We start from the raw sequence: 26,481 nt of genomic DNA, 5'->3' as shown, positions 1-26,481 counted from the left end.
ATAATACAAACAAATAAATAGCTAAGTTCAAAAATAACAAATTTATAAAAACAATGTAAATAGGAAATCAAATAATATTTTAATAATATTAATAAAAATATTTTTTACGAAATTCATCTTTTTCTTAAAAAATATTGCAAAATTAAATTAAATTATTAAAGCAGACTCGCGCGTAGGGCGAGTAAAAAATCTAGTTTATTAAAAGATAAATCGTAGAAAAAAGAACATTGTTAGGTAGTGATAAGCTTTCAAAAGATTATTACATAATTACGTTGACATTCCGTATAGTACTTAAATCTTATTAACACGTTTATCCGACTAATTACTTGTAACGTCGCATTTTCCCATTTTGTTCTTGTGAGCTGGCTTTTGCTAATGTTCACATCTTCTTGTGGCTTTCCAAGGACTAGAATGCTTAACGCGGTTTTAATATTTGAGAAAAAAAAAGAAATTCATAACAAAACAAAATAATTTTTTTTTGTTAAAAAACAAAGAAGAAAAGAAACGTATTTTTCAATTCAAATTTTCTTAATTTATATTTGAAGTGATAAAGCTCAAACAACATTCACATCAAATGATCACAAAAACTAAAGCAAGTTAAAGGAACCACTTGATTATAGTAGCAAAAATAACAAGGATTTGGTCAGTGATTGAATATAAAAAATCTAATTATAGATGATATAGAAAAACAAGAATGATGAATAATGAAAACATCATGCAGCGGGTAAATTGCCGAAGAACAATCGAGTTTCATGGAGAGGAGATTCGGGGCTGAAGGATGGATTGCCAGACGTGGTCGGAGGATTGGTGGGAGGGTACTACGACGGTGGAAGTAACACCAAGTTCCATTTTCCGATGGCATTCTCAATGACAATGCTAAGTTGGAGTCTTATTGAGTATAGTCAAAAATTCAAAGCCATCAATGAATATGATCACATGAGAGATGTTCTCAAATGGGGAACTGACTATCTGCTTCTCACTTTCAACAATTCTGCAACTCGCCTTGATCATATCTACGCTCAGGTTTTTGTTCTCCTACTTTGTTTCTTCATTTCGTTTGATTTCGTAGTTCATTTGCATAATCATTTCAATTTTTCTGTTAATTTTATTCGAAGAAAATCAACTCATTAGCTATATATTGTTTGATATTTGATACTTTGGAAACATAAATATAAAGTGTTAGAAACTGTAAAATATGATTCAGTATAGGTCAGTTTGCTAAACAGCTTAGATAAAAAACTATGTAATCAAAAAAATTACTTCCCAATTATATTAACTATATAATTAATCTATTTCAATTCTTCCTTGTGCACCAAAAAAAACTAAACCTAAACCATTTTGATCAAACCCCTGTTTCCATGACTTGTAGGTTGGTGGAGGACTAAGAGACTCAGAATCACCAGATGATATCTACTGTTGGCAAAGACCAGAAGACATGTCCTACGACCGTCCTGTAATCTCTTTAACTACCGCCACTGACCTCGGTGCAGAAGTCGCCTCCGCCTTAGCTGCCGCCTCAATCGTCTTCAACGACAAACCAACCTACGCCAAAAAGCTAAAAAAAGGAGCAGAAACTCTGTGGCCTTTCTTTAGAAACAAGAACAGACGCAAGCGCTACTCAGACGGACAACCAATGATTCAAGCCTTCTACAACTCAACAAGTATGTTCGACGAACTTATGTGGGCTGGCGCGTGGCTTTACTACGCCACAGGGAACCAGACTTATATACAATTCGCCACAAACCCAAGCGTGCCTAAAACGGCTAAAGCTTTTGCTAATCAACCAGAATTGATGGTACCGAGCTGGAATAACAAATTGCCTGGGGCTATGTTGTTGATGACTCGGTACAGATTGTTCTTGAATCCTGGTTTTCCTTATGAGAACATGCTCAGTAGGTACCATAACGCTACTGGTGTCACCATGTGTGCTTATCTAAAGCAGTACAACGTTTTTAACCGGACTTCAGGTGATTATTTACTTTCTTTGTGTGTCTCTCATGAAAATGATTTCACTTTTGAGAGATTTTGTAGGAGGGCTTATACAATTGAACATGGGGAAACCAAGACCACTGGAATATGTGGCTCATGCTTCTTTCTTAGCTTCTTTGTTTGCGGATTATCTGAACTCAACTGGAGTTCCTGGATGGTATTGTGGCCCTACCTTTGTCTCGACTCAGGTTCTTAAGGATTTTGCTAAGTCTCAGGTAAGAATAAATCTTGTTTTCCACATTCATATTGCACACATGTTACCAATTTTCGCAGTTTATGTAGACACCTAAATAGAGGTTAAAACGGTTTTCTTTTCAGAAATTTATTCACGCTAATTGATTTTGAAATGTGTCAAAAATGCTTATAGAACTCCAAAAAGGCTATTTATCCAAAAGTTTCTTGAACATTATTACAATACCACAAATTATTTATAAAAAAACCTTCAACTATGAGTTATTGTAAGCAAAAATGTTATTTCGTAAATCTGAAATGTAAACTAGACAAAAGTTGTAACAAAAGAAATCGTCAACTTAAACATATTTCGGTTTACCACTAGAACTGAGGAAACTTTCTCTCCACCTTCTCTCTAAGTTCAAAGCTCGGATCTAGTTTTCGCTTCTTTTCTCCGACGCCGGCGGTCCCTTTGGCCGGTGTCGGGGAACCTCCGGTGTTCTCCTTCCTGTTTCTCTGCTGTTTCTCTCCTTTCTAATCGGTCTTTGCTATATACTCTAGATCTCGTTTCGCTGCTTCTTTCTCCTCTTCTACTCGCGATAGATCTGTGAGAAGAAGCTTTGGTGCTATGGGCTTTGGTGTGGTGACGACGATTTAGGCAAGGGTTTGCCGGTAGAGTCGGCTTCGTGGGAGGTTGGTGCTTTCAGATCTGTTGCTGCGGTAGCTTCTGTGGAGCTGGCGGTACCAAAGTGGTGGATAGGTGTGTGCTTGGGATCGGCGTCGCTCCTTCTCTCTCGCTTGCTCAGCTCCCGTCAGCCTGCCTCAGTTTTTCCCAAATCTAGGGTTCCGGCCTGAACGTGGCAGCGCGTGGCGCTCTGTCTTCCTCGGCTAGGGGATCCCGCTGTTGGTTCTCACCGGTGGGTGCGTGTGAGGAGCTCTCGTCCCTCGGAGTTGTCGCTTGAGCGGGGTGGGTTTCTGTGGCGGCGCGTGGCGAACCACAACACTGCATCCGCGTCTCTTTGTGGTTTCCGTTTCCCGGCGGTTTGGTGTAGAACGGTGGCATCGTGTTGTCTCTTTCTCCCCCAATAAATGCGTAGGTTCTCTCTCGACTCGGCGGCGATGTCTGTGTGTGGTGGCCTTCCCGGTTTGGAGGTTTGGATGACTTGGCCGCTCATCTTCTGAGGCGGACACCGGGTATGGGGCCAATCTACCGGGTTCGTGCTCCTGGGCTTAAAGCGGCCTGCTTCATTTAACGGCTGCATTAGGCAACTTTGCTTCCTCTCCCTTCAGTCAAGGCAATGCTATGTATTCGATGTTGTGCGTGGTTGGGGTCTCCTCCGTTTTTTCAATCTCCGTTCTTTGTTGTTGTGTTTAGATTTAATTTTTCTGCAAATCTGCCTCTTGTGATCTTTGTAAATTCTGTCTAAAATGAAAATGGTAATAAACTTAACATTTTTAGAAAAAAAAAAAAAAAACTCTAACATATTTCTTATACATTTGTCTCGCTATATAAAATCGCAAGATTATGATCTTGTTTCTTCCAAACATTATGGATACCAAAATACCGCTTGTGCAAGACAATATTACAATATTATGAATTTGTTTCTTATTTTTAAAAAGTTATTGTTTGTTACCTAATAATTTTTTTTTGGTTTTGCATTTATTATCAGATTGATTACATTCTTGGAGATAACCCTTTAAAAATGAGCTATATTGTTGGGTTCGGCAAGAAATTTCCAAGACACGTTTACCACCGAGGAGCCACCATCCCAAACGACAAGAAGAGAAGAAGCTGTAGAGAAGGATTGAAGTATAGAGACACAAAAAATCCTAACCCAAACAATATCACAGGAGCTATGGTTGGTGGACCAAACAAATCCGATCAGTTCCATGACATACGAAGCAATTACAACGCGAGTGAGCCTACTATGTCCGGAAACGCAGGTATCGTGGCTGCTCTCATTTCATTAACCAGCAGTGGAGGCTACCAAATCGATAAGAATACAATGTTCAATGGTGTTCCTCCTCTTTACCCTCCTGCCCCACCATCCCCTAAAGCTTGGAAGCCTTAAGAACGATTCATATATTTCGTTATGTTGCCGAGTTTAAGTAATATAATATGTTTAATTGACACTTATAATTTTGTTTTTTTCTAAAACCTAAAATCTCATAAAAAAATTATCCCTTCATGATTAATTGAATGAATTGTTATAAAGATAGCAGTATATTAACAAAAACAGTGTAAAAATTGTCAGAAACAACAATAAATAAAAGCAAGGATGGATGCAGAAGTAGAAGAAGTGCTTAAAGCGGATTTTAAAAAAAAATTAAATTCAAAGACTTAGGTGAACTGAAATATTTCTTTGGCTTGGAGATAGCAAGATCAGGCAAGGGTATATCTGTTTGCCAGAGAAAGTATGTTTTGGAGCTACTTGAGGAAACATGTCTTTTGGCTTGTAAAACTTCTAGCATGCCGATGGAACCAAGTTTGAAGTTGATACAACACTGAAGAAACCGCACTTGAAGATGGTAGTGTGTACATAAGATTAGTTGGAAAAAGATGTATTTGACCATTACTCGGTCAAACATCACATACGAAGTGAACATGCTATGTCAATTCTCTTATGCACCCAAGGCTTCTCATCTTCAAGAAGTTTATAAGGTGTTGCGTTATCTCAAAAGCATGATTGGTTTTGGTTTGTTCTACTCGGCTGAATCAAACCTTATTCTTCAAGCTTTCACAGACGCAGATTGAGCATTATGTCCAGATACTCATTGTTCTACATCAGGCTTCTTGGTTTTCCTAAGATCTTCTGTTATTTCCTGGAAATCAAAGAAACAATATGTTGTCTCACATTCTTCGGCAGAGTCTGAATATAGAGCTATAGCGTTTGCAGTACGAAAGCTTGTTTGGATTATCAATCTCGTGAATGTGTTGTAGGCTCCTTAGATCCAACCAGTTACTTTGTTCTGTTATTGTACAACAGCAATTCATATTGCAAACAATGATGTGTTTCACGAAGGAAAAAAACATATTGAGTTGGATTGTCATTATTAATTGCGTGACACAATTGTGAAAGGTTTTATAAAACACTTCATGTTCACACTGCAACATATAATAGATGTGTTTACTAAACCTTTGTTTCCAGCTCAGTTCAACAAGCTCATTGCCAAGATGTTTCTGCCATCTTGAGGAGGCATATTAAGATAGTGAGGAGAAGAAGTTCCAGTTTGCAGTAATTAGAGTGTTGGTTAGATAAATGTATTTCCGGTTTAGCTCACCCTCACACTCTATATAAAGAGTACACTTGTAAATGTACTATATGTGAGGAATAGCAGAATCTTGCTATCTTTATCCTGTCTTCTTCAATGTCGTATACTCTCTAACATGTGCTTCCTTCATGAAAGAGGATGATTAAGTTTTTGGAAGATCCATTACAAGTTGTTTTGGTGATTCCATGGATTGATTTTAAGGCAGTTGAGATGAAGAACAAATGTTTTAGTTCAAAAGATCGATGCAGAATGAACTTTTGGTGATGTTAGAACTTCGATCGCCGGTGGTTCTACGGAGGATGGTGTTTTGAAACACCGTGGGCACTTTATTATGCTTGTTAGAACTTAGAACACTTTTTTTGGAACACAGAACTCATAATACATGTTGATGTTCTCTTATCACTTTAATTTGGAATTCGGTTGGGTTTAAGTGTAAATGAATTGGGTTTATAAGTATTAGTGTATCACCATTGTACTGTCCTCTATGGGGTTTTCCTAAGTGGATTTGACCAACCTATAAAACAAAGAAACTATTTTAGAAAAAGGGTTAAAGCACATTTTTATACTCTCTCCGTTCCGAAATATAAGATGTTTATAAAATAATTCATGTTCCAATATGTAAGATGTTTTCATATTTCTAAATAGCTTTAAATTTATCAAAATCTGTGTAACCAATAAAATTTAATAGAATTATAATTGGTTGAATAATTTTAATTTATAGTTTTAATAATACTTTTTAGATAAAAAGTAATTTTTTTAATAAACATGTTTTACCTAGACCATCTTATATTTTATTTGTCGTATACAGTAAAAAACTCTGTAAATTAACATTATTAAGACTATATTATTTTACTGATTTATAGAATTATTAATTTATACAAAATTCATTTTATTATTTCTCTACTTTAGATTTTTTTTAATAAAGTAAGAAAATAGTTGATTTTACCATCTACATACATTAATTATATTTAAAATTTTGACTTTCATAACTTTTGATATACATGAAATATGTTTCATAAGTATGAAAGAACAAATACAATATTTTTTTATATTTATATAAACTATATATCTTATTAATTCATAATTTTATTGGAATCATATATTAACGTAGAATTATTAATAAATATTTTATTATTTTAATAATTTGTGTTATATTTTGAATCAGTTCAATTTGAAATGGAAAAATTTATTAAATTATTATATTTATCAAATAATATTAATTTACAGAGTTGAATGACGTCAACCAAACTAAAAAACCTCAACGGCCCACAAAAACGAGAAACACTCGACCTACCTAACTCTCCCCTAAACAACCATAGTTTCTCAACCATTCTCCAGCACAAACACGAATTTACAAGCGACTTCTGGAGAAAAATGGAAGAAGTTGCAGTGGTGGAGAACAAGAAAGTTATACTAAAGAACTACGTAGATGGCATTCCTACAGAAACAGACATGGAACTGAAGATGGGAGACACAATTGAGCTCAAGGCACCAAAAGGATCCTCTTCTTTCCTCGTCAAAAATCTCTACTTGTCCTGCGATCCTTACATGAGAAGTCGTATGCGCGATTTTCACGGCTCCTACCTCCCTCCTTTTCTTCCTGGTCAAGTATATTATTCAAACTCCATTTCACCTGACTTTTTCTGTTTTTTTGGTTTTCTGGGTATTGCATCGAGCATTGCAAACAAAATATGTATTTTTTCATAAATGAGATATTACGTCGACAATGTGTTCGATGTTATGTCTGAATGCCAGACAGTTGATAAACTTTTTTATTTTTTATTTTCTGTTTTTGGCAATTGAATCTGTGATTTTTGGTTAATACTTTTTGTGTGATTGTATACAGATCTGATGCCTTAGTTCATAAGATTTGTCTTTCTTTTCTTTTTTTTTCAGAGAACAAGGCAACTGTCATTGATCATTTCACGTTTTTTATTTTATTTTGACTCTCAACATGTTTTGATAACAGATTAGTTTTCTAATCTTGATGCAGCGTATTGAAGGGTTTGGTGTAGCAAGGGTGATAGATTCTGATGATCCTAATTACACGCCCGGGGAGTTAATCTGCGGGATTACTGGTTGGGAAGAATACAGTTTGCTTCGTAACTCAAATGAGCTACAGTTGAGAAAGATTCAGCTGGACGATGCCATTCCCCTTTCTTATCATCTTGGCCTTCTTGGTACCATCCATCTTCTGTTTTGGCAAAAGAGGAATCAATTCGGATCACACTTTTTTACAAGAGTCCAGTGTTTTAATGGTTTGTATAATTTTCAACTTTCTTTTGCAGGAATGGCTGGATTTACAGCGTATGCAGGGTTCTATGAGATATGCTCTCCGAAAAAAGGGGAGAGTGTTTTTGTGTCTGCAGCTTCAGGAGCAGTAGGACAACTTGTTGGTCAGCTAGCTAAGTTGAACGGCTGCTACGTTGTTGGGAGTGCTGGTAGTAAACAAAAGGTAATTATTTATTAGTCTCTAAACTTATCTTCAATAACTCTTCCTACGTAAGAGGATGATAGGTATGTAACTTGTATGGGACATGTTTCAGGTTGATCTTCTTAAAAACAAGCTTGGGTTTGATGAAGCATTTAACTACAAGGAAGAGGCTGATCTTGATGCTGCTTTGAAGAGGTACGTAAATACATTGTTACATTCAGCTCAAAAAGTTACTCTTCTTAATAGGTTGTCTCATGAAGTTCACATTCCATGTCCCCTTATGGTCTCAACCAATGTTCAAGAAATCAATAGGTGGCCGTTAGGCGGTTTATATTAGATTTTTGATTACGTGGGCACCAAAACTTATTTTTTGAGCGCCTAGCCTGATTTCTTCATAAACGGTCTAGAAAAATTGGTTCTTTTAGTTCCGATCTGTCGGACAGGCGGACGTCTAGGCGCCGCCTAGAATAATTTTTAGAACATTGGTCCCAACTATGCTTTTAATATCTCCCGTTAGGAACATGAATAGTAGGATACATTGCATATGTGTAACACTACGATTATGTGGTTCTGCCATTTAGATTTATTTCATTTTAAAAAAAAATGTGGTTAGGTGGGGATTGCCTACTGTAGAAGATGAGATCAGCTGAATTATTTATTCTTATTAACAGGTATTTCCCGGAGGGGATCAATATCTACTTTGACAACGTGGGTGGATCCATGCTTGATGCAGCGCTCCTGAACATGAAGGTCCATGGTAGAATCGCGCTCTGTGGAATGGTGTCTTTACAAAGCCTCTCAAGCTCATCACAAGGAATCAACAACCTGTACAACGCGATCCCCAAACGACTAAGATTAGAAGGGTTCTTGCAAAGCGATCATGTCCATATTTTCCCCCAGTTCCTTGAACATGTCAAAGAATATTACAAGGAAGGGAAGATTGTGTACATCGAAGATATGTCAGAAGGCCTCGAGCTTGCTCCCGCTGCACTTGTTGGGTTGTTTTCTGGGAAAAATGTTGGTAAACAGGTCGTTCGGGTTGCTAATGAGTGATTATTTTTGAAAGTGCTACGATCAGAACAGACATTTCAGTGCTTTTTTCAAAAAAAAAAAGTATATTGCAGTGCTACGATCAGAACAAACATTTCATGAATAAAGCGGTTTTGTGCCTAACACGCCTTGCTAATCAAAGTAAAAAGATCATGAATGATGTAGTGTTTATAGATTCTAATGAGCTTGCTTTGCAAATCCGATAAGCATTACAACATTTTTTTGGTATTCATGTGTTATCACTGCATAATTTTTAGAATCTTTGGAAAATTAGGTCGGTCTGTGTAACATATATTATATTTTTTTATTAAACTAACTATCTAACGGATTAGTTGTGTAGAAAAAGTTATTCTTAATTCTTTTTTTAAATAAAAGCTACGTAATTTTTTTTTGATAATCCAGGTAATCTAGACACTCCGGAGGGAACCTTACTAGCGTCTAAGTACACTTCCACAGAAGCTACGTAATTACCTAATATAATTAACATATTTATGAAAATTAATGATTATGAATATATAAAATTTGATAACAATTTTTGTATCATGTCTCTTTTTTGTTTAATTTTATATTATTTTAAAAAAAAATTAAACAATCACATTAATCATGTAATAAAAAATTAGATTTTTCTTATATGTTATATTTTGATTTTTTTTAAACAACTATAAATTACTAAAAATGTTTAGAGTCCCACGTTGAATATTTTGAGATCAATGGTTGAATCGTTTTTGTTATAACAAGATATCAATTATCATAAATTCGTATGAATATGAAATTCTATTTAATAGATATTCATATTAAATGCATATATATATGTGTGTGTGTGTGTGTCTATTTTAATATCATTTAAACTAAACTATACACCATATAAAATACACAAATATATAAATATTAATAAAATCATATGAGTTAGAAGTCTCAATAATAAATATTTATGTTAAGATATATTTATCTATCTCAATATTATTGAAATTTAATAATATACCGTATAAAATAAATAAAATAATTATTTTTATTTACTTACCAAAAAAATGTTGTCAATCAATAAGAGGAATTGTTTTGATTTATGTGATTACTCTGATTTAATTATGTACATAATGCGTAAAAATGAACACAAAATAAATTTTAATATGCCAAAATCATTTGTATACATAATCTCATCCCACGCATGATGTGGATATTAACCTAGTATCATACTATTTAGGTATATTTTATTGATAGATAATTTTTTTGAATATTATGATATTAAGTTTTTTTTTATTTCTCTGTTATGAATTTAAAATTTCAAAATATTATATGAATTTGATTTTTACAAATTATTTTTTTCTTGTGTTGCATTTCAAAAAATATACTTTAAGCATCTATGATTTTGTCTTTTTTTGCAAAATTTGGAATATTATCATTTGAGTTTAAAAATTTTATTTTCAAAATTGTATATTAAGTCAAAAGAAATTGGAAAATTACACGGCTATTTATGAGCTTGGAAAATTATATGACTTTTATTTATTTTTATTACTAAACTAATGCATTATTTTATTAAAAAAGCTGAATTTTTTTGTATTTTTATCAACATATTTTATTATAAATAAAATATACATTAAATTTAGGGAAATCCTCTCAAATAGACCTCTTTTTATTTTTGTCACAAAAATAGACCCCAAAAACTAAAATAACCAAAATAACATTTTTTATTTTGAAAATTTTAATTTTTCTTAATTTTTTAAATTTGAAATCCTATCCCCAAAACCCCACTCCTCGACTCTAAACCCTTAAACCGTAAACATAAACTCCACCCCTTAACTCTAAACCCTATGTCTAGATTAATTAGCCTTAGGGGTATAAGTGTATATTTACTTCTTTTGAAAAAACATTTAAGTCTATTTTGGTCATTTTTATTTTTAAGGTCTATATTTGTAACAAAAACTTTTTTTACGTCTATCCTAGGGAATTTCTCTTAAATTTATAGTTAAAATTGATTTCTCATTAGTAACTTTAATGAATTATAGAACTTCAAAGTTTTCAAATAGCATATTTTGTAAATAAAACTTAAGCTAAAGGTTAGTTTTATATATTATATAATAAAACTTAGGGTACGACGGGTGACCATTCTGGAAAAAAAAATGAATAAAAAAAGAATGTAGATGAATAAAATAACATGAATGAAAGAAACGGGTGTTCCTTCTCAAATTTTAGAATGAATGATTTTATTTTTTATTTCTCTACAAAAAAAAGAATAAAAGGAAATGAGAGGAAAACATTATTCCTTGTGAATTGTAATTTTTTTTAGTAACGTTAGGGAATGCATTGTTGCTCATCATTCATTGGTGACCATTATAACCCTTAAATTTAAGATAAAGACTTTATAGTAGATTTAGACTTAAAACTTAGATTTGATAGCATTTTAGAATATTTGTCTAATGATTTCCGTATCAAAAAGATAGAGCAAATCAACATTTTATATTATAGGACTTGAAAATAAAAACGCAAATGGTCAAAATTACCTTTTATACAACTTACCAAAGCTAAAAACAGCACCTCACACATTAGCCAGCGTTTTTTACAAATCCGCACTTCACCCAAGATAAAAATAATAGTTATATTTTCTGTATGTTTCAATTAGTTAGTCACTTTAATTTTTTTCTAAGTAAATTAAAATAAAACATAACAACAAATACATATTAGAAAGTACTGTTAGTTATAAAGAATTTAAAAGCTTACCAACATGTCATTTATGATTTAAATTTTAGTTACAGTTTCTAGAAGAATTATTCTCTATTTATTAACGGATCATTATGGACGCAATTTGTTTTTATTTATATTAACTTTTATAGTTGATATAGTTATCTTTAAATATTTATAATTAATTATGGATATTTAACCAAAGTCACAAACTGAAACAAACAAAAAAACAAAAATTAAATTAAATAATTATAAATATTTAAATGGTTGCTATACTCTTATATTAACATAATGAACCACTTGAAATATTTCAAATTATGTAAAAACAAACTGAATCAAACCGAATTGTTTTTAATAGTATACAATTTATATCTTATGAAAAATAAAAAGTATTACGATATTATTATCGAAAAACAAATTTAATTTCTAATTATATTAATACATTATTTTATATTGCTTTTTTATTAAAACCGCATTATTTTCTATCAAAACCACACACAATTTTTTTCATCAAAACAACATTATCCCGCAAACCGCATGAATCACAGTTGATCCGTACTGCACGATTTATCTCGTAAACCGCATGAACCGCAGTTGAACCATACCACATTTTAATTCTGCGCCGCTTTTATTACCAAAATTGCGGTTACCATTCGGACCCTTAGAATTTTTTTTTTTTTTGACATCGAACTGCTATTCTATTACTCAAAGAACTTGAGGTGGTCTGGGTAACCAGACCGGAATAGAACAACCAATGTAACAAAGCTTCCTACGAAAGGATCTAACATTCTTAGCTAACGAATCAGATATTCCATTTTGTACTCTTGGGATGTGAGATATCTTGAATTCAGGAAAGCATAGCTGAAGCGTCTTTATCGCCTCCAATTCAGTTGCAAAACTTGGCCAAGCTTGAGGCTCCTCTATCATTGCTATTTAATCCTTACAATCTGTCCCAAACCTCTGACACGAGGAATGTAGAAGCATGCTCTCCATTGCCCATTGCAGTGCCTCCACTTCTGAATGTAGAGCAGACTCTCGCTTAGTTAAATTTCGCATTCTCATAAGTTGTATTTGTCACAGACTATCCTTCCAAACCCATCCGCAACCACTAAATTGATCCATGGAAATCCACGATCCATCCACCATACATATGCTATCCAAGCATATGGCTTGGAGTTCCTCGTTGTGAAGCTCATGTGGAATATCCGGTACCATATCATTCGCATTAAACAAGGCCTGACATTCGCTTTCAGCATATCTGACTAATTCCAAAGGATCTCTATCGATTTCCCTAAAGAGTTTATCATTCCGAGCATTCCAGATATACCATATAATCTATGGATAAAGGTCTCTGTCAAGCTCCGGCTTAGCAATGTCATTCTTCCTCGAGAATAAATAATCCATGTTAGCATAAATACTAGGCAAAGGAAATATGTTAGGAGCAGATGATGTTGATGCTAGGGACCATACTTGTAAAGCTGGAGGACATTCAAATATGGCATGAGTAGCAGTTTCTTCTGGCTTCCCACATCTTGGACAGAAGTTGTCGCATCTCATGTTCCGGCGTATTAGATTCCTTGTTACAGCAACTTGTCATGTTATCAATTGCCACATAAGATGGCATATCTTCTGAGGTGCTCTTACTTTCCAAACAAAGGCTTGAAGTTTGGTTATACTGGGTTCCAGAATCTCCATTTCATCAACGTTCCTCATTAAGTTACGAGCTACCCAATATCCCGATTTAACTGTGTACTGGCCATTTTTAGTATAATTCCAGCAGAAGGAGTCTCGATGGTAAGTTGAGCTTATGGCCAAACTTCTTATGAGGGGTATATCATCTGTAGCAACATAGTTCTCCAGCAATCCAACATCTCATTCCTTTTGTTTCGCCATTGATAAGATCGCTAACTCTCAAATTCGGATGCATGACAGGGGCAGTTGATCTTGTCGGCCTCACTGGTGTGGTGGGTATCCAAGGGTCCTCCCAAACCTTTACCTCATATCCAGAATGAATTTTTTTGTTTAATGCCTAGTAGTAGTAGTTTTCGTGCCGTTGATATACTCGACCATACATAGGACGGGTTACTTATAGAATGCAATCGCAATGGCGAACTCATCCTATAATATCTTCCTTTCAATACTCGAGCTACCTACGAGTCGGGGAACTGTACTAAATGCCAAAGTTGTTTAGTTAATAATGCCAGATTAAATTCATGTATCAATCTGAATCCAACACCGCCCTCCTCTCTTGGTAAAAACATCTTCTCCCATCTAGCCCAGTAAATTTCTCTATTTGGTGGATTTGAACTCCACCAAAATTGTGCAATGACACTTGGTGAGGTTTTCACAAATCTCAAACTTAGATTTGATAGCATTTTAGGATATTCGTCTAGTTATTTCTGTATAAAAAAATAGGACAAATAAACATTTTATATTAAATACCCTCAAGTTCCAACATCGAGATATGGTTCTCGGTAAATGTCACGTGACAGTATTATCACAAACCTACTCACCTATACAGTAGATTACTAATCCAATACGCCTAATTGCTAATCTGCCACTAACTACGATTGTCACTCTCACAGACGGAGATGTGTACATTGGAGAAGCGTGGTCGACTTTTCCTACTGAAACTCACCGGCGACGGCGAACACCGTCTCAACCCTACCTTACTCGACAACATCCGCTCCGCCATCACACAAATCCGTTCCGATCCATCGTCTTCACAATCGGTCCTCATCACAACCTCCGATGGAAAATTCTTCTCCAACGGCTACGATCTCGCCTTAGCCGCATCGGATCCTCCTCTCCGCGCTGTCATGGCCGCCAAACTCCAATCCTTGGTGGCCGATCTCATCTCTCTCCCTATGCCGACGATCGCCGCCGTAACCGGTCACGCCTCCGCCGCGGGATTCCTTCTCGCGATGAGTCACGACTATATATTGATGCGTCGCGACAGAGGGTTTCTGTATATGAGTGAGCTGGATATCGAGCTTGTGCTTCCTGCGTGGTTTATGTCTATGATCCGGATGAAGGTTGTTTCTCCGGCGGCGAAAAGAGACGTGGCGTTGACGGCGGAGAAAATTACGGCGGATCGGGGTTTGGAGATGGGAATCGTGGATTCCAGTCATGGTAGTGCGGGGGAGACGGTTGAAGCCGCCGTAAAGTTGGGAGAGGAGATAGTTCGACGGGGAGCTGATGGACACGTGTATGGTAGGATGAGAGAGACTCTTTTAAGAGAGGTTCTCCATGCGATTGGTTCAAACGAGAGCGCTTCCAATGGAGTGCGAAACAGCGGATCTAAATTGTAAGTTGTTCAACCACGGATACGACGGTCTGTTTACAGTCTGTTTGTACGGAAAATAAAATTAAAATATTATAAATAGGGACCAAGGGAGATTTGGTAGATTTTTTTTTTTACGCATTGCAGGTTTGTAATAGTAAAAGATGAAATAATGTAATAAACAAAATTTATTCTATTTAGATTTGAGATTTAGAAGATGATTGGTTGGGGCTGTAGATGTTCTCGAGAGCCAAAATTTAGTTTACATCTATATATGTCAATCAATCGAGTTTTGTTTTCCTTAAAAAATTCACAGCAAAAAGATCTCTACAAAATCAAAATATGACTGTAGAGAGCTTTATTTCCAGAATAAAAAATTAGTGCTTTAGAAATCTACTGCAAAGAAAGCTACAACAAATAAAGCTAGAGCAAATAAATCTACAACAAAGAAAGTTACAGCAAATAAATCTACAAATTAAATTCTACAGCAAAAAATATAATGTTAGAGCACTTACTAATCATCTCCTTATGTTCACATTACAAATAGTTTTTATTTGGTTTGTCTACCGCTAGAAGAAAAAGGAAAAAAAAAACAAAAGAAAACTTGCCGAGATAGAATGAAAAAACATCATTTTGTCCCTTTAGTATAAAAAAGGGGCAATTCTCTTAAATATATATTTTTAAAGTTTTTGTCACAAAAATAGATTTTAAAAACTAAAATAACCAAAATAGCATTTTTTATTTTGAAAATTTTAACTTTTTTTTTATTTTTAAACCTTAAACCCTAAACCCAACCCCCTTAACTCTAAACCCTAATGTCTAGATTAATTAACCTTAGGGGTATAAGTGTATATTTGATTCTTTTGATAAAACATTTAAATTTATTTTCGTCATTTTTATTTTTGAGCTCTATATTTGTGACAAAAAAAATTTTAGGTTTATCCTAGGAAATTTTTCTAAAAAAATTGTCCATTTTTTTTTACACAATCACCTTTTCTATTTTTTTAAATTTAATGAAATAAATATTTTTTAAAATAAAAAAAATTATAAAAATTGAAACCATTGATGAAATACCCATATAATTTTTAGATTGTAAAATTTTTTAAATTAAATTTTTAATTTTGTTCTACGGAAAGAAGATTTCATCTTCTACGAAAAATGGCATGGTAGAAATTGAATTGCACGTTAAACATGTTATTCTACTTTTTCTAGAACCAATAGTCCATTGTTAAATAGAATTCTAAATATGAAGAATGCAATGTCTACACATTGTAAATGTAGCTACACTTATTTTTGAATGCAACTTCTATTTGTATGAACAATTTTAAAATTCTACGAATACGAAATTTAGACACAACTCAAAAGGCTATATATAGTCAAATTTGTTTATGATTTAGTTGTATGTTTTCAACACAGTGTAAAAGTTACAATCTACGAATAAAAATAATCATATTTCCAAAAATATGACAAGTTCAAGTACAAAATATTTAAGAAAAACCGATTTTCATTTATTTCTTTTGATTATCTTCAAAACTTTGATTTTCAAAAAAATCAAAAAATAAACAATTTGATTTACTTTAAGTTATAATTAAGAATATATATTCATATATTTAAAATTATAATTTAGATAGATTTTGATTTATTTATTTTGGTTAATATATATTAAATCAAATTGTAGAAAATTAAAAAAATGATGGAAAATTTTATAATTATAACAAAAAAACCAAAATTCATATATTAAAGTGATTTGGGGATTTTTTTTTCTTTTTTTGTTTCCACTAATATTTTGTTTTAATTATATTTTGATTTAATTTATTTTTGTTTTCTTTTGGTCAAAATTCGTTTTTATTTTTAATTGATATTGAAAAGTGAAATTTTAAATTGTTAATTGATAAAGTAAGGGTTAGAATGGGGGTTTTTAGCAAATATTATACCAAATGAACTAATTTAGGTTGGTTTTATACTAAGGAGACAAAGAGTGTGTTTTTTGTTCTATTTTGGCAAATTTTCCAAAATAAAATAAAATAAAACTTGTACATAACCCTTATAATATTTCTTTAAATTTGATTATCTACACAATAATAATATACTGAACTACAGGTTATTTGTTCCTCTTTTACCTCAGTAGATCTTACTATTTATCTCAAGTTATATTATAAATAAACAATTCTTGTTGTTACTCCAAGTCCAAAGCCTTAGCAATCTATTTTCTTACTAAATTAAGAACTAGACCACGTTTCTTTTGTTAATTTAAAGTATAGCGCACATACGACGAACATTCATTGAATTAGAAAGAGAAACCAAATCAAGAAAACGATCAAACATTTGATTTTTAGGATCCCAAACAAAAAACAAAGAAAATAACTGAAAATATGGTTCCAAGATTGGACTCATTCACAATCATGAAAATGTGTCTTATATATATCATCTTTCCTTGTTTTGAGAAAACTGTCTTATGGTCTTATGGTGATTGGTAAGAAGCTGGAGCAGTTCTTGGAGGACGTCTACATGGTCCGCGTTTCTTCTTCTTCCACGTTGCGTGGGTCGCTCCGCAAGATTTTGAAGATGGAGTATACACGATGTTCCTTCCGGATGCTGCGATCAAGTATCAAATCGAGTTCAAGTGATCAGTTTATGTTGAAGGAATTTAATTAATCTATTTTGTTCTTATATAAAATAACCACATTAATTTTCTTTCGAAAAGAAAAACAACCATCATTAGCATATGCTTTATTTTTGGGTCTTGATGATTGTAGGCAATCAAGATTTAAAGATACTTACCAAGTTTTCGGCTTGCAGCCTCGATGACTCTAGCTTGAGAGGAAATCGTCAAAATCAAAAGGAGAAGAGAGAACAAAAGAGCAACCTTATGTGATGTTTTTGGACCCATATTCTTTGTTTTTTCGTTATGGTTTGATAACTATAAGCCTTATGATAAATATATAGACCAAGACCAAATATAATAATCTTTTTGTTCTATTTACTTCCTTTTCAAGGCAATATTTTTAGAATTAGGAAAAACGCGGCTTAGACGTAAGTTATCTACAGGATTCTTATTTAGTATTAGAACCACTGTAGGTTAAGATTACACTAGGTGGATGCCCGCAAATTTGCGGGTACAAATCATTTTAATATTTTAATATAATATAATATTTTATATCTTTGACCTGCAATAATATATTTTAATATTTTAAAAGTGATTGTGAATTTTTGGTAGATTAATTTTTAATAAAAATATTTTATTTTTAATAACCTTTAAATTCTTAAATAGAATTTATATAGTATTTAGTTAGATTTTTTTACATATTTTACAAAACAATTAATATTTTATTAAATTGTATTATAACATTATCGTTAGAACATATATATATATATATATATATATATATTTTAATAGGTTTGTATATCAAATTCTTCGTCCATAAAAATTACTAAAGTAAAAACATGAACTCATGTTACAAATAGACCCACATTTGAAACTAAAGTATAAAACACAAAAGTTATTAAGAAGAAACATAATTATATATATGTGAATTCTATTAATTTAATAAAAACGTAAGAATATAAAAGTTTCATAAATTTAGAAATATACTTTTATCTATAATATTCTTTTGATTGTTTTACGACTGATGTAATTTTTGTGGTTATTTCTGAATATATAAGTTTCATAAATTTTACATTTTATGAATTATTTCTCAAAAATTTAAAAATCCGAATAAATAGTGTCATAAATCCTAATAAGTGGCTTTATGACTCAAGAAAATAATTTTTTATCTATAAAGAATAATCTATAAACTTGAAAAAATGATTTAAGAATTTTATAAAATAGTCCTATATATTAATTTAAAATTAAAAACAATCAATAAGTATTTAGAAAAATATTTTATAAAATTGTTATCATTTTTTAATTTTAAATAATTTACAAACCTGTTAACCTTATCGATGGTTTTTAATTTCATAAAATATTTAGAAACATATTTTATAAGTTTATTAAATTATTTTAATAATTTTAAATAATTACAAACCAGTTAACTTTCATAAACATTTTCTAAATTCCTGTAAATGATGAGAAATTCATCCTTATAATTGGTTTTATAAATCTTTATAACATTTTTATAGATCTGTATATATTTATTTGTAAACGCTTATTAATGATATAATAATCATTATTGATGATTTGACACCTTAAAATGATTACCGAATATTAATATAATTATAAACTATTATATATCTTTTATAAACCAATAGAAATGAATCAATATAAATGACTTTAATTTTTCTTACAAATATATATTAAACATCATAGATGATTTTAAACTAATGCAAATAATTTATAAACTCGCTATATGATGCATTTATAGTTATTATAATATTTTTATTAGAATTATATGTTTTATATATGTATTATGACTTATATAGAAAAATAAAGTTTTTTACAACTGTTTGTAATAGAAAATAAAGCTAGATTATTATTTTTATCAACTACTTTTTAACAACATACTTCATATAATTTATAAATAGACTATTAGCGCAAAAAAAAAGGAGTATTAAATAGAATTTTCATAATTGCTACCATAAAATACTATAAATGATTATGCATAATTTAGAAAAATAGTTTGGAAACTAACATTAATTGGTTTTAGGTTTGCCTTTTTTAGGCTTGATTAAAATAAATGAAAATTAAAAATCATTGACAATGAAATTATAAGAATTTTTCTCAATCTGTTTGTATGAGTGACACGTCAGCAGAATTGATTTCTCAATTAATATATAGTAGGATATACTAATTATTTTTACGTATATTATTTATTTTGTGTTTATATAAATATAATGAAATAATAAATATATTAAATAATGGATAATCAAGTAACTATTATGTATATAACTAAATTGGAGTAACACCTAAATCAACAATCACTCTTCTTTATTTACAGTCATTTTTATTTATTTTATAGGGTATATAATTAAATTTAAATAATATTGGAATAAATATATAGTATATGAATATTTATTAGTTGAGGCTTTCTACTCATATAATTTTATTAACATTTGTATATTTGCATTTTATTAACATTTGTATATTTGCTGTAACAAAAAAAATTAAAGCATTAATCACAATTTTTTAAAAGTGAGATTTTTAATAGTTTTAGTAATTCATAATCGTTTTTAAAAATTTAATGGAAATTTTGAAATTAAGATATTAAGGTCTCAATACTTTTTCAATGTAAATTTCTAAATTAACATATTTTTATATTTTTGTATAGTACATAGTTTAACTTAAATGAAATAAATAAATATACTGTGAGTACCGCCACCTGGGTTCGAATCCCGGCCACTGGGAAATTAACATTTTGGCATCGCTAGGGACAGAACACCGACATGTGGCAACACGTGACTAGTCTGGATCACTTCTGTGGGGTCAGGATACTTCTGTATAATTCAATATATATATATATATATATATAATATAAATATCTATTAAATGAGACTTTATATTCATTTTATTTTATGATCATATGTATCTTACATTAACAAAAACAACCATTGCTTACAAAATTTCCAATGTGGAGCTTTTAACAATTTTAGCAGTTTATAATGGTTTAAAAAAAAATCAAAATATAAGATATAAGAAAAAAATATTTTTTTTATTATATGGTTAATGTGATTGTTTAATTTATTTTAATTATGTAAAATCAAACAAAAAATGATGGAAGATACAAAAATTGTTATCAAATCGTTATTATTTAAAGTAATTAATTATTATATATAAGTTAATCATATTAAGTAATTTTGTAGGTTTATTTAAATAAAAAATGAAAAATATATTTTAATACTACTAATCAATTTGATAGTTAATTTAATAATAGTATAATATATGTTTAAATAGAGCAACTTTTTTTAAGGATTTTAAAAACCATTTTATTAATGACAAGTGGTTATGTCAAATGTTATAATCATTTTCAATTAATATATCAGGGATGAGTACAAGTTTGAGATGCTTTAAATAAACTTAAGAAAATATTTTTTTATACAAAGAACATATGACTTTCTTTTACAAAACAAAACAACATACGACTTCTTTGCCATTTCATATTTACTCGAGAATAAGAGTCATGACTAACCAAAAAAAAGAAAGAGTCATGACTAACCTATAGTCCGACTGATAGGTTTGAATACATATTCTTCAAAAGTTGACTTTTATCATCCCACTAACTACGATCATGGATGTTGTCAGCATACTATCTTCTTCTTACTTTAATATTTCTTCATTAGCCAGCCACTTATGTTATTCTATTGCAGTTAAATAATGACGTTCAATCTAAATCACAAGAAAAAAAAGGTCAATATATACCACCATATACTTGACTCTTCCATTGTTTTTATTCACTGATCTTTGAATAAAGTGTAAAACACTATAAACTAATGAAATTATAAATTTGACACATAAAACATTTCTGTGATTGGTTAGGTTTGGTTAATCTAAACCGAACCAGTTTCATTTTTTGTAAAAGTCTAAATCATATTAAAACGACGATGTTTGTTATTTAATCAAACATTCTGCTTTTAACAATTTCATTTTAAAATCGTGTAATACATGTCAACCATTCGCAATCATAATTCCGCTAAGAACAATTCGCAGTAATAATACAGATCAACGCTGAACTACTTCCGCTTATAGCAATTTCAGAAGCGTCTTGACATGCAGTGAAAAAGAAAACTGTATAAAAAAAGTAATACATTTGGTGAATGATTCTTAGCTCTTTCACCATCGTTTATCTCTGTCGCCAGAGACTGTTCCACCCAGTCTTATTTCTTTCACCATTGTTATGTCCGAACTCCAAAATTAACATGTATATTAAAATTAAGGAATGTTCCATCATGTATGTTTAATTAATATCATATTTTATTTTTAACAATATGTAATTTTTTTCATATAAATAAAAATTTTGGTTTTGATTTTTACATTATATATATATATATATTCATATTTGATATTATATTTTATTTTTTAAATGTGTTATTTTATTGTTTTGAATTTTTAAAAATATTTAAAAATATTAATTTTTAATTAATTTTAAATCTAAAAGCTTTAACAATTATATATGTATTAAAATTATTTTTATGTTATATTTTGAATATAATTTTTATATGTATCCCATTTTATAAATTAATTTTGTAAAATAACAACTCTATTTTATTTAAAGCTTGAAATAGTTATATATATGTTTAAATTAATTTTCTATTATATTTTGAATAAAATTATATTTATTGAATTATGTATTATTTATTAAAATAAATAATTTTAATAATAAAAATAAAAATAAAATTATATATATTATTTTAAATCTATAAATATTTTGAATCGCTTTTTATCCACTTTTACCATTCGAAGATATGTTTTGGACCGGTTAATTCGCTTGATCCACTCTCGATCTACTCGATCCGCTCGATCCTGCTAGATCCGCAATGCTTGCTCCGCTTTTCGCATTCGGAGTCGAAGACGAGTTGATGGGTTTGCTTCTCGAATTATGTATTATAATTATTACGAAAAGGAAATGTTAAAAGTCGAAGTATCATAGTGGTTGAATGTTGCTGAGATATAAGTTCAGAAATTGATTGCCATGCCATAAGTTGGATATCACTTTAAAAAATTAATCAAAAATATTTTAAACATTGTGTTTAGGGTTTAATGATTAATATTGTTTACGGTATTTAACGGGTGGATTGAGTTTATAAACTTCTATAAGTAATTTAAACATTTATAAATGATTCAGGAGGTTTAGTTTAGTTTTTTAATCACAAACTTAAGGTATTTATGAAAATGGTTATCCTTTAAAGATAAATTTGAAAAGAGTATCAAATTTATAATAAAAATAGAATTCTCCCATATAAGTTTTGTCTTGGATTCAATTCATCATAGACGAAAATTTTAAACTTTTCTTTAGCAAATATCAAATGATGTCGTTTTATTTTGTTCCGTTAAAACATTTTTTAGACAGGTGCCAAACCAAACCTATGTTATAATATTTGCATATAAATTAATTTAATAAATTGATGCATGTTATTTAATAACTAAATTTTAATTGAATATATTTATAGAGTAAAAATTATTTTATAATCACTTCATATTATTACACAATAAAATATCAGATATATTTTTTGTTCTTACACATGTATCATAACACATGCTGCATTTTTATATTTTGTTTAGTTAATCTTTTTATATTTTTAGGTTATCTTGTATATCTACATTCATTCAAATGAATTCTACAAATCAAAGTATGTTTCGAATCAGCTATATTTCAATGTAATATGAAAGTTTTAATGTTACCAATAAATTAGACTTATGTTTAATAATATTCAGTGAAAAAGTGATCTGTTTTCACAAAAACAATTATAACATATGCATGTATTGTTTAATTATAATTAATATTTTTAACATTCAGTCAAACATGATGAGTTGGTAAAGTAGTTAAATATATATTTGTTCTGCAGAATTTACTTGATCTATATTTGTTTTGCATAATTCAATTGATTTGTATTTGTTCTGTATGATTTCCATTATCAATTTGATCTAAACTTTTTGATGGACGTAGCGTAAAACTTTATGAACCCACCAACAAAAGCAGTCGAGGCATTACATTATAACCTATTCAAACCTGTAAACTACCTCGGTGGACATAACATACACGAGGAGTGTATTGATTGGTTTGACAAGACTATGATGGAGAAAATCTTACAGAAAATGGACCAGTGGTCTTTTTTTTCTGAATTTGAGAGTTGTTATTGACTATTGAGTATAGTTATCACATGCGAATGATCAAGTCAGGTGGAACTTGTGCACCAATCGAACTACAATCAATCTTTCTTTATGACAAAATTCTCTTCTTTTATCCCGTTTCTTTTTTAAAAATTCATGCCACCCTCTCCTTTTCTTTTCTTTTTTGTTGAATCTTCTATTGCTTTTTACCCGTAAATTGCTTTGCTTTTTTAAACCAAGTCGCTACCAGCTTTTTGGGATGCAAATTATTCTTATGTTACTATTTCTGGTTTGGATTAGCATGGATGTTAAGGAGTAGACCTGGACGTTCGGATACCCGTTGGCGTTCAGATCGGATTTTTTGGATTTTCAGATTTTCGGGTTTATGCTCCTAGGCCCCATACTAGAATTTTATTAGTATGGGTTGGATTCGGATAATAACACTTCAGGTTCGGTTCAAAATTGTATTGCGTCCTAAAACCTATAAAGTAATCATATATCATACGGATTCAGATTATATCGGTTCGGTTCGGATATAACTGAAGTAAAAAAACAAAAATTTTGAAGCAAAAACATAAAGAAAATCATCTAAATTAAATACAAATTAATCTATCACACGTAAAATTGATAAAATAACAATAAAATGTTAAATCAAGCATGAAAATAAACATCATTTGTAAACAATATGTATTACATTATAGAAAATATACTTTTTTTTTTATTTCAATGAGTAAATTATAAAATACTTATTTATAACTAACTGTGTACTTAAAACATTTATTAAAATTTTAATATTTATTATTATATATCATATTACCACAAATATTTAATTTAATAATTGAAACACTTATATATATATTTCAAAATATTTATACTGACTATTAATTTTGGATTTTTCGGGTTACTCGTTCGGATTCAGTTAATAACACTTCGGGTTTGGATATTTTTTGTACCACCCTACAAAACCCGTTCGAGTGTTTTTACATTTCGGATCGGATAACAGATCGGTTTTTTTGGTTCGGGTTCGGTTCGAATTTCGGATTCCAGATTTTATGTCCATGCCTATTTAGAAGCATAAGGCCACCAGCAATGGTAGTCTATAGATAGGTTTCTTCCAAATAAAATAAAAGAAGAAATAAGAATCTTCCAAATAAAATAAAAGAAGAAATAGGAAGAGAAAAGTGAGAAGGTACCTTCGGGAAAAGACTCATCTATTGTCACAAGAAATTCTATTGCCACGTGTCTATTAATTAGTGGTTTAGTTTATTTAAAACAAATTGATAAAATCAAATTCATTGTTTATATTTTTAAGAAACTAGTGTAATCTCTCACCACCAAAGATGTTCTAAGGGCACCCGCAGCACTACCTATCTCAACAAAATTCTTGTAATAAAAATAATAAAACAAATCAAAAAGCAAGAGAGAAGAAGAAATAACAGAAGAGACGTCTTTTGCCTGAGGTACTAAGAAAAAAAAACAGAGAGACTCAGATTAGTTCTGTGACACTACTATTGGCCTGTTTTTTCTATATTAAAATTTAATCATTAAGACAAATTATACTAATATAATATTATGAAAAACTTTGATTTAGAACCTTCATCAATGCCGATGCTCTAAGATTATGGCAAGGCTGATGTTTTAATAATTAAACAAAGCAGTTACAAGACATTCTATTTTTTTTGTCATATTTCAAATACGAAGAGTTAATCTACCCTACGAACAGGTAATAAACAAAGGAATAATATATAAACATTTTAAGTTTTGATGAGAATCTACAAAAGTAAATGTACTCTTGTAGCATTAAATTTTTATTTTTATTTTCTTCTTAAATGTCATAAGTATATCTTATCACTAAACAGATTCACGAAAACGTAATTGTTTTATATATATTTGTTCAATATTTTCTATTTTGATTATAATAGTATGTATATTATTTCAATAAAATACTGCAATCCTTGAGTTAAATACGTAAAACAGGGATTACTTTTCATTTTGTATGTTGATTAATTGTTATTTTATTTATTTATATATATTTTCTTAAAATTTTTTATTTGAATGATGTGAAAAATACTCGATTTAATGTGAGAAAAAGTAGATAGAGTTGGTCATACGTTATAAGAACATCATATTAATCGTTACTATTAAGAAATAAAATTATTGAATCTTTATTTGTTATTGTATTAGAAGATTAAATAAACCATACAATTTCCAAAATGATGGTACTAATTAAGTTTTAGAATATGTTCTTTAATAATTACTTCCTTATCTTGAATTAATTTAATTTTTAATGACTATAATTTGTTTTTATTAAACAAAAAGTTTTTATTTAAATTTTTTATATGTTCAAATTTATTTAAAATAAATTATTTTGAAATAAAAAATTTTAAGATATATTTTTACTATAATTTTTGATTAAATAATAATTTTCAACCTTCGTTTTCTTTCTCAAATAAAAATGTAACATTTTTGTAAATGTATTTGGATTAAGCCCATACCAATCTTTTGAGCCTTGACTTAGAAACCAAACAAATATTCTCCAACAAGTTTATTGTTATACATAAGATTTTTAACGTGAAAACCCCTCAACTAAGCTTGTTTTGAGTAAAAACTCTCAAACTAAATATTTAACGAAAAAACCCTCAAACTAATTTTATTTAATGAATTAAACCATAGCAGGTCATAATTATCATTACTACCGGTAAATCTTTAGTTTGAGGGTTTCTACATTAAGTAAACATAGTTGAAGGGTTTTACCATTAAAAATCAAAAAAAGAAAAAATTCAAAATTTTATAATATTATCTAAAAATTAGTAACTTAAATTTTCAAAATTAGCACTTTTATTT

General features: G+C 30.2%; 4 protein-coding genes across 4 annotated transcripts in view; 3 read left to right on the top strand and 1 right to left on the bottom strand.

Moving 5' to 3' along the window:
* The window catches only part of LOC106321022 (endoglucanase 7), a 9,413-nt gene extending 5,072 nt beyond the window's left edge, over window positions 1-4,341 (top strand). Inside the window, exons 2-5 of the mRNA XM_013759349.1 lie at window positions 722-1,023; window positions 1,370-1,967; window positions 2,032-2,204; window positions 3,831-4,341. Of these exons, the coding sequence (XP_013614803.1) occupies window positions 722-1,023; window positions 1,370-1,967; window positions 2,032-2,204; window positions 3,831-4,232 (1,475 nt within the window). The 3' untranslated portion in view covers window positions 4,233-4,341. The remainder of the gene's footprint in view (window positions 1-721; window positions 1,024-1,369; window positions 1,968-2,031; window positions 2,205-3,830) is intronic.
* Window positions 4,342-6,714: 2,373 nt separating this feature from the next.
* Window positions 6,715-9,040, top strand: LOC106324937 (2-alkenal reductase (NADP(+)-dependent)). The gene is made up of 5 exons (XM_013762943.1): window positions 6,715-7,041; window positions 7,427-7,613; window positions 7,722-7,888; window positions 7,980-8,062; window positions 8,539-9,040. The coding sequence occupies exons 1-5, from the start codon at window positions 6,808-6,810 to the stop codon at window positions 8,918-8,920; spliced, it is 1,053 nt and encodes a 350-aa protein (XP_013618397.1). The 5' UTR covers window positions 6,715-6,807; the 3' UTR covers window positions 8,921-9,040.
* A 5,000-nt stretch (window positions 9,041-14,040) lies between these two features.
* Window positions 14,041-15,094, top strand: LOC106324737 (enoyl-CoA delta isomerase 1, peroxisomal). The gene has a single exon (XM_013762712.1). It carries the CDS (start codon window positions 14,185-14,187, stop codon window positions 14,902-14,904), a length of 720 nt encoding a protein of 239 aa, XP_013618166.1. The 5' UTR covers window positions 14,041-14,184; the 3' UTR covers window positions 14,905-15,094.
* Window positions 15,095-17,134: 2,040 nt separating this feature from the next.
* On the bottom strand, window positions 17,135-17,775 carry LOC106326362. The gene is made up of 2 exons (XM_013764358.1): window positions 17,658-17,775; window positions 17,135-17,471 (listed from the first exon to the last, which is right to left on the bottom strand). Exons 1-2 carry the CDS (start codon window positions 17,764-17,766, stop codon window positions 17,338-17,340), a joined length of 243 nt encoding a protein of 80 aa, XP_013619812.1. The 5' UTR covers window positions 17,767-17,775; the 3' UTR covers window positions 17,135-17,337.
* Between the last annotated feature and the right edge of the window lie 8,706 nt (window positions 17,776-26,481).

This window comes from Brassica oleracea, chromosome C2 (assembly GCF_000695525.1).
Source record: "Brassica oleracea var. oleracea cultivar TO1000 chromosome C2, BOL, whole genome shotgun sequence".
Lineage (NCBI taxonomy): Eukaryota > Viridiplantae > Streptophyta > Magnoliopsida > Brassicales > Brassicaceae > Brassica > Brassica oleracea.
The sequence above is the reverse complement of the archived record's forward strand: the minus strand, read 5'-3'. Positions and strand labels throughout refer to the sequence as shown.

Excerpts from the sequence above, each read along its gene's own strand:
- LOC106324937 (XM_013762943.1), top strand. The coding sequence starts at position 6,808 with ATGGAAGAAGTTGCAGTGGTGGAGAACAAGAAAGTTATACTAAAGAAC. Across the intron at positions 7,614-7,721 it reads TTATCATCTTGGCCTTCTTG|GAATGGCTGGATTTACAGCG; the intron begins GTACCATCCATC and ends TTTCTTTTGCAG. Across the intron at positions 8,063-8,538 it reads CTTGATGCTGCTTTGAAGAG|GTATTTCCCGGAGGGGATCA; the intron begins GTACGTAAATAC and ends TCTTATTAACAG.
- LOC106324737 (XM_013762712.1), top strand. The coding sequence starts at position 14,185 with ATGTGTACATTGGAGAAGCGTGGTCGACTTTTCCTACTGAAACTCACC.
- LOC106326362 (XM_013764358.1), bottom strand. The coding sequence starts at position 17,766 with ATGGGTCCAAAAACATCACATAAGGTTGCTCTTTTGTTCTCTCTTCTC. Across the intron at positions 17,472-17,657 it reads GGCTGCAAGCCGAAAACTTG|CATCCGGAAGGAACATCGTG; the intron begins GTAAGTATCTTT and ends ACTTGATCGCAG.